The 8,598-nt window shown below is 39.2% G+C and overlaps 1 protein-coding gene across 2 annotated transcripts in view; it reads left to right on the top strand.

The window, feature by feature from the left end:
* PTPN21 (protein tyrosine phosphatase non-receptor type 21) overlaps window positions 1-8,349 on the top strand; it is an 85,740-nt gene extending 77,391 nt beyond the window's left edge. For both annotated transcript variants that reach the window (XM_017895378.1, XM_017895379.1), the window contains exons 14-19: window positions 331-468; window positions 1,659-1,880; window positions 4,085-4,213; window positions 4,402-4,636; window positions 5,061-5,221; window positions 5,868-8,349. In XM_017895378.1, coding sequence (XP_017750867.1) covers window positions 331-468; window positions 1,659-1,880; window positions 4,085-4,213; window positions 4,402-4,636; window positions 5,061-5,221; window positions 5,868-5,996 — 1,014 coding nt within the window. In that variant the 3' untranslated portion in view covers window positions 5,997-8,349. The remainder of the gene's footprint in view (window positions 1-330; window positions 469-1,658; window positions 1,881-4,084; window positions 4,214-4,401; window positions 4,637-5,060; window positions 5,222-5,867) is intronic.
* Window positions 8,350-8,598: the final 249 nt, after the last annotated feature.

Below are 8,598 nucleotides of genomic sequence, written 5' to 3'. Positions count from 1 at the left end.
TTGGACTTCAGCTGATTTTTTACATCTGTCTTGTTTTAAAAGGAATGTGGTCTGCCTGGAGCCTCACCTTTCATTACAACAGAACTTTGTAACCAATCGTGTTTCAAAACCTTCTATCTGGAAGACTTATCAGGGCTTTGGCCTTGAAAGGAATGTCTTCCTACTAATGTTTGGTAAACAAGTGGTGTGTGAAGGAGTGTAATCTTTCTGGGTTTATTGTGAAAGGAGAACACTCCCTTTGTGTGTTCCTGGTCTTCAGTGCATTGAAATTTCTTTTCACAGGGGTTGTATTTGTGTATATTTCATATATACATATAAATTCTTTTACAGGGAATGAAAAAGACTCGAGTAGATGCAAAAAAAATTGGTCCTCTTAAACTGGCTGCCCTAAATGGACTCTCCCTATCTCGAGTGCCTCTGCCTGATGAAGGAAAGGAAGTGGCTACCAGAGCAACAAATGATGAAAGGGTACGTATGGGGGCACACGGGACTTTGTTCCTTCTCTGGAACAACCGGTAAATACTACGCAAATGCCTTCATGAGCTTTTGGTGAATTTTCTAACGCAATTTAATAATAAATGATTGTTAAGGAATTTTGTAATATGGGCCTCAAAATTGGGGCTAATGTATAGCTAATGTCTATAGATAATTTCAGGTTTGAATGCTGATTTTTTGTTTGTTTCTCAGTGTTCTTTTTTACCTTCTCCTGGCCTTTTGGGGCAGTCTTGATTTGGATGGCCTTAAAGTGAGAAGAAATCTACAAAAATACAGGAGCATACATAGGAAAGACAGCAGACATTGACTTTATTATATTGAAAGCTTATCTCGAGAGTAGTTTCTCAATTTTTCAAAACTTCCTATTGTGCCTGAGGTGTATTTTCTAAGAGGTTTTATGACATCTAAATCAAATAGGCATACATTTGCTTTACAACGGGATCCTGGAGGTAGTTTCCAATATTTCCTACTGCTTTAGTCTTTTATATATCGTATGATATAAAATGAAAACGTGTTCATAGATGTTGGAACTCATTATCCGTCCCCTAGATTTACTGTTCCCCAGGGGAATTCCATCTATTAGGGGGTCACAAAATTGACCACAGATCTAGAGAAAATGAATTCAACAAATTTCTTTAGGCCAATTTTCAACTTTAAACAAAACTTTGCATTATATTTCTCACCAAAATGATTGTCTTTTGTTCTTTTAACTCTTGTTGTTGTGGCTTGTTAAAATTTTAACTTTGTTTTCACCTAGAATTTTGTTTTTGTTTTTATTTGTTTTGGTTTTTTTGAGATAGTGAGAACCTCATGGTTCACTGCAGCCTCAACCTCCTGGGCTCAAGCAGTCCTCTTGCCTCATCCTCCCAAGTAGCTGGGACCACAGGCATGCACCACCACACCTAGCTCATTTTTTAATTTTTTGCAGGGATGGGGTCTCACTGTGTTGCTCAGGCTGGTCCTGAACTCTTAGGCGCAAGTGATCCTCCCTCCTTGGCCTCCCAAAGTGCTGGGATTACAGTCATGAGCCACCGTGCCCAACCTAGAATTTTCAATATTAGACAGTGCTAGATGTGAAGCAGAAAACAAAATTCCAAATATACAGTCAAAAGGTAGCCACGACGTGGCTGTATTCATGTTATTCCACATATTCTGTTTTATAGTGTAAAATTCTGGAACAACGATTAGAACAAGGAATGGTATTCACAGAATATGAAAGAATTCTTAAGAAACGGCTGGTTGATGGGGAGTGCTCAACAGCACGACTCCCTGAAAATGCAGAAAGAAATCGATTCCAAGATGTTCTTCCTTATGACGATGCGAGAGTGGAGTTGGTCCCAACTAAAGAAAACAACACTGGTTACATCAATGCATCACATATTAAGGTGAGAGGAACGCCTCAAGTAATAAACAGCACATGCAGTTTCAGTTAAATTACAAGAATGGTAAGAATTGTATTCATGTCTGTTTAGAATGCAGATATTTTAAAATTTATTTTCATTTTATTGTTTTAGATAAACACTATAGTTTTGAACATTTGTGACAAACTGTACTACAAGCTGGGAAATCCACACACCAGTGCTAGGTAAAAAGTGTCTATCAGACAGAGCCAAAGTCATGTCTCTCTATGTACGAAACCACTCTGCCCCCAACACTGTTACCAGGACTCAGGGCACACTTATTTGCCTGGCTTTTTTTCTTTTGCCTTTTTTGAGATGGAGTCTTGCTCTGTCACCCAGACTGGTGGAGTGCAGTGGTGTGATCATGGCTCCCTACAGCCTTGACCTTCTGTTGCCTGGCTTTAGAACTTTGTCCTTCTAAATCTGAAGACCTCTTTTTAGCTCATAAATTCTTCTAGGAGCCACTGAATTGCTAGTTTTTCCTCATCACATACCGACATACATTTTATGTAACAGAAGTGTCTTGGCTTTTTGATGGTGTTCACAAAAGCTTTCAAAAGGTGCCATCTGTTCTCTTTGCATACTCTTTGTAATAATTTTTAAGTATCATTTTGTTCTTTGAAGAAGTGCTTTTTTCCTGGAACCAGTATAATGTCATTAAACTGGGGTAATGTTTATGGTGAGAGATAGGGGGTCTAGTTTTATTTTTCTGCTTATGGATATCAAGTTTTCCCACCCCATGTATTTAAGAGACTGTCCTTCCCCAGTGTATGTTTTTGGCACCTTATCTGGGGTAATATCACTGCCATGAAAATGGACAAAATGATGATTCACAACACATGCTGGAATAAAGCCAGATGTTCCCTCTTCCTCATTGTACCCTTTGTTCATGCTGGCCACATTCAATTCTTTATTTTGGGAAGGAGAAATCTCATGGTGAGTGAAGGAGTAAGTGTGGACAGGTGGTATTTTTTTTTCTTTAGTTTGCAAGTATTATTTTTGAGAAGGGAACAAGCTGACACCAAGGCTTTCTGGAGCCTGGAAGTCTGCCTGTGAATGCCAGTACCCCTTGATGGCTTTTGGGAATCTATGCACATACTATTTTATTTTTAAATATAATACCAGCATACTTTACTTAAAAACCGAGCATTTCTTCGAAATAACTCATCCAGTCTCTTATGACTAGATGGGTAAGAGTGAATGATACTGTAGTTCTGTAGTGATGTTTCAAAATCTTCAGCAGCCACTTGCAGAATAGAGGAAAGAATTTGATAGACCTGGGTCTGACTCCTAGATCTAAAATGAGGTGGGACCTCACTTTATAAGCTGTGTTGTGGGACCTCATCTCAGTTATATGGAAATAAATAAATGATGACACCTACCCTGCCGGCTTCTCACTAGCCCCCTCCTCTTCTCTAGCACTTATTCACTGTTATAATCTGCTACTCATCCACAGTGGCAGCCACTGGGTGCTCAGTGAGACGATGTGGAGGAGTGACTAGGGGACTGGCAGCCCTGAGTGAGAGTGCATGTGGCACAAGGCTTGGCATTGGGTTTTACATTTAGTGAGCGTTTGGAAACAGTTATTGTCATCACTCAACATTGGTGAAGCCAAGATTTAACCCAGGTCTCTTAACTATAAATCTAGTAATTACTGTTGTATTAGACTGCTCTCAAGGAAGTTAAATCTTAAGTGGAAACTTAATATTATTGTGGAGAGTGACCTTGACTCAGAAGTTCAGAGGTGAGACTATCTTAAGCAGGAAGTTTTTTTTTTTTTTTTTTTTTTTTTTTTTTTTTTTTTTTAAAGAAGAGGAACCGTGGCTGTAATAATAGCTACTTATTGAGTTATATACCAGGTACCATAGATACTGACTCAGTCCTCACAACGACCCTATGAGGGTAAGCAGCATTTTTATTTTATAAATGAGAACTGAGATTCAGCAAGGTTAAGCAGGTTGCATAGATATTATGTATATTCACAGTACCTAAGTTTATAAAAATGTCAGTAATGCAAATTGTATTCACAAGGGAAAAGATGAAAAGTCTTTCCTTATTCTGCTGAATAATCCAGTTTACTACTTTTTTACTTTTTTAAACAACTTTTTTAGTACTACCATGAATGTATGCATACATACCTATGTATATTATACACACATGTCAATTTTTTTAACCTTTTCTAATCCCAGGTCTCTGTCAGTGGAATTGAATGGGATTATATTGCCACACAGGGACCATTACAGAATACCTGTCAAGATTTTTGGCAGATGGTATGGGAACAGGGAATTGCAATTATAGCAATGGTGACAGCAGAAGAGGTAGGTATTCCTTTCTCTTAAGTGATTTTCTCAGCCTCTGAAGAACAGTTAATGTTAATCATCTAGAATCCTGACCTGTGGAGAAAAAGGCAGGGTAGGGTTGTGGTTCTGTTTCAGATGTGCCATCTGTGTGAGAAGGGCATCCATTGCCGGACCTCGAGTCATTTAACCGTGCTCGTCTTTAACAGGAGGGTGGAAGGGAGAAGAGCTTTAGGTATTGGCCACGACTTGGTTCCAGGCACAACACGGTCACCTATGGAAGGTTTAAGATCACGACCCGCTTCCGCACAGACTCTGGCTGCTATGCCACCACGGGCCTGAAGATGAAGCACCTCCTCACCGGGCAAGAGAGGACCGTCTGGCACCTCCAATACACAGACTGGCCTGAGCATGGCTGTCCAGAAGACCTCAAGGGATTTTTATGTGAGTGACTTTAAGTTTATTCCCAGGACAGCTGCCTCTGGAGCTGTTAAACAGAGAGGAACATTTATGTTTCTGAAATATTTCCTTTATGTTCTCTCATACAAGCTTTGGACTTGTTTTAACATAAAGAATACAAGTGTTTTGGGGAGGGTTAATAAGAGGTTTATAAATTATGATTTGGTAGTGAGTAGAATGCCACAACTGACTGAGTATCTCCCCCATTTCATTTTGTAGACCAGAAAGTGGGCAGAGGTAGTGACTTGCTCAGGGTCACACTGTCCCTTGGTGGTTGGGTTTGGTTCACTGGTACCCAGTGCTCTTTATCTGCAGTCCTGTTAATCAGTGGAGAGAATATGAAGATTGAGTCGTCAATGTGATACGCCTTGATCCTTGAGTATTTTTCTATTTCTTTGATTTTCCACAGCGTATCTTGAAGAGATCCAGTCTGTTCGACGCCATACAAATAGCACAAGTGATCCCCAAAGCCCAAACCCTCCGTTGTTGGTCCACTGCAGTGCTGGGGTAGGAAGGACTGGCGTGGTTATTTTGTCGGAGATCATGATCGCCTGCCTGGAACACAATGAGGTGATGGCACTTATGATCGCCTGGCCTTTTTGGGTGGAAATTAGGCTGGGGAAGAGAGGGACGTAGTGACCTAATAGCTCTTTTTGCGCACATTTCCTTGGACTCTGGTGGCCTCAAGATGTTACTAATGTTTCCTGCAAAAGGCTGTGTCTTCTTGGAGAGTCTTAGTACTAATTAGCATATTAAAGACTGAGAAGTCATACGATAAATAAAGCTGTTTAATTTTGTTTTACTTGCCCAAGGTTTTTCAAGTTTGAGCTCAGAACTCTTTTTTCTGTTTACATTTCAAGGATGATTCATGCTGCCCAGAGCCCTTGAGGGAAACAGCTAGATATTGATAGCACACTATGTTTTTGTAGAATCTTGGTATTTAGTGAGATATGGTAATTATGTCCAACCATACAGAGTCAGTGAGCTATACCCAGGGAATGTTGAAGAAATAGTCTGCATGGACATTCTATTTATAGTTAAAACTAATCCGAAAATCAGAAGTAGGCAATCATGGCTTATTTCTAGAAGATGCTAAGGTGGAAAAGAGACTGTGTGCATCTCCTAACCAGGTTTCTGCCAGGACACTAGTGTCCTCCCATCCTTTCTGTCTCCCAAGGGGAACGCATTATCTTCATTACCATTTCTCTCAACCTAGGTACTGGACATCCCGAGAGTACTGGACATGCTGAGGCAACAGAGAATGATGCTGGTGCAGACTCTCTGCCAGTACACGTTTGTGTACAGAGTCCTCATCCAGTTCCTGAAAAGCTCCAGGCTCATCTAAGCTCCCAGATTTCTTACGGGGCCAGTCATGTGAAGCGTTTACAGCTTTAAAAAAAAGCGCTTGCCTAACTCATACTTTCCCCCCTTGACACTTGATCCACGCAGCGTGGCTCTGGGACGTAAATGGTGCAGTCTGAATGGCGGCGCACTGAAGGAAATGTGCGAAGCACAGGCTGAAGACGGGTTTCTAACCTGGGAAAGGTGCTCGAGGAGGACTTGGTTTCAAGGGCCTTGCCCTGCCCTGGTCTGTCCGGTTTGCAGTACTTGCACACATTTTGGAGATTGTATTTTCTAGACAATGCTCTATTTTACTGAAGCTATGCTGGGCAATTCTGGCAATCATTAAAGCACATAGATTTCTATCTTAAACTAATTTTTGATAATGGAGTTTTATTTTATGATATTTAGGGATTTTCTAGTGAGAAGCAACTTTGTGTAGGGATGATCCACAGATATGAGTGGCTCCTATATAACTTTGTATTTAAAAATCATGTTATTATCTTTTGTAATTTTTTGAAAACCTTGGTTACTTAATGGTTTAGTTACCAAACTGAAAACTATACTGAGAATCTATAAGTGTTATTTTGAAACATCAAAAGGATTTTCTATCCAGAGCATTTTTTATCCTAAAAGTTCTATATAGTTGTACCTTCTCCATTTTCAAATGAGAGCTCAACTCATTTAGATACTGAAATGAGTCAGTTAATGTAAAGTTGGGGATGAAGGCACATTATTTAAAATGTAAGAGAATAAACATTATTTTTTCAGTATTACTCATAAATCTAAATGAATTTGATTTTACTGGTTGAAAATGAAGTGAAAAACAATTGCCTAGGGTGGTTTTAAGCACTTTTTTTTTGTGAAAAACGTATCTGAGTTTTAATGTATGTGTTGTTTTGTAGATGGCACAATAACAATGGGCCCTGAGAAGTGTTTTGGGAGAGATTAAGGACTAAGAGTATGTAAGATGACTAGGACAAGAGTAGGGGAGTGTGATGGTCAATGCAGGAAGGCTTCGTCTTTACAAAAATGCAGTATTATCTATACGCAGACTGAGGTGCTGGGATGGAGAGCAGGGGCTTGGAGTATGGGGGCTGACCCCACAGCACTGTCCCCAGGGAATTCAAGTCCTCTCACAGCCAGTGACTTACTCTGTTTCCTTGGGGTTTTTCCCACCTAAACCTGTATTGTTTCTTTTTCATAAATAAATTCAGCATTATAGTATCATTAAAAGAAGCCTTGAAGAGGCGTATTTTTCCTTTTGGTTGAAGGAAGGAAATAGTTAATAATAGTTTTCACCTCTTCTCCCACAAAGTACAGTCCAAATTTGTGCACAGAGATTGCTATGGTATTCAAGAGGTACTTGCATTTTAGCTCCTTAATTCCCTGGTAGGTGTTAGCTGTTTAGTGCCCCCTCACCCATCCCGTTTAGGCACATCCCGATAGACAGAGCCAGGCTGAGTTACAGGGGGAGAGTGTCATCTCTGGCCCAGATTAAGATGGCCTCGTCAGAATGACCGTTGAGTAGGATGAATGGAATATTTAGTGGAGGAACCCTTTCCTTTTTCCTTCTTTTTGGGGCCTCTTCTTAAAATGAAAAGCTTCCAAAATATCAAATCTAGGGCTGTTTCCTAAATTACACTATTCTAGGCATCATTTCCCATGTCACTCCTTAACTCACTTCTTTGAGCACAAGTATGTTGTCAGCCACAAGACAGGACTTCCTAAATAGCGTGTGCACCAGCCTAACTCTGCCTTACTCAGAAACCAGCCACCTAAGAGGAAACTCAGAAGATATTAATGAAAACTAATCGAAAGTATGCATACTTCTCATGTAGGAACAAAATTAAAATTTTACATTTTTATTTTACAACATAAATTACATTTTGTAGCAACAAAATGTAAATTTTGTAAATACAAAATTCTTTTTAAAGTCCTGTTTAAAGAACAATAGAACTAAGTGAAAATATTCAGAACGAGCTCCTTAGAAGAAAGGAGTAAGAATTTTTTGCTGGGACTATTTCCCATCTCTAGAAAAGTGCTTCTTCCCTTCCCCTCCCTCCCCATGGTACGTTTTTGTGAAAATGCTTTTCTATCAGGTTTAAACAGTTTAACGTAGCTCATTGACAAGAACATATTGTAAAACAAATCTAATTAAAGAGTAATATATGGTCTATTTGTGTTCCTGTTGTAATAATTTGATAAGTAAACTTCTGAGGGCAAAATTACTGTTTAATCTATCACTCTTAAAATGTTGCATGTTTGACATCGTTCCTAAGAGCCATGTAATTTTAAACTTTTAATTGCAGTTAGTGAATATGAAAGGATTTCTGAATAAAAATCTATCCACATTACTAAGCTTTGAAATAGTGTGATTTTCAAGAGCAAACTAGAACATTGAGGGTTCATAGGTTTACCGCCTCTGAAATTAGTATATTAATGTCTGCCAAACTTACACAGTGCTTCATGTATCTTAGTGTCTTTAATACAAATTATCAAAATGTGCACTTCTACAAAAAGTAGAGGTATAAACCAATGTTTTCCACTGATCAATTTTGGTATCTTTGGCATCAGTTTTCCTGATTAGTGGGGTCTTTTGATGA

The sequence above is a fragment of the Rhinopithecus bieti genome, unplaced genomic scaffold (genome assembly GCF_001698545.2).
Source record: "Rhinopithecus bieti isolate Rb0 unplaced genomic scaffold, ASM169854v2 scaffold_26710, whole genome shotgun sequence".
Lineage (NCBI taxonomy): Eukaryota > Metazoa > Chordata > Mammalia > Primates > Cercopithecidae > Rhinopithecus > Rhinopithecus bieti.
This window is presented reverse-complemented; position numbering and strand designations above follow the sequence as displayed.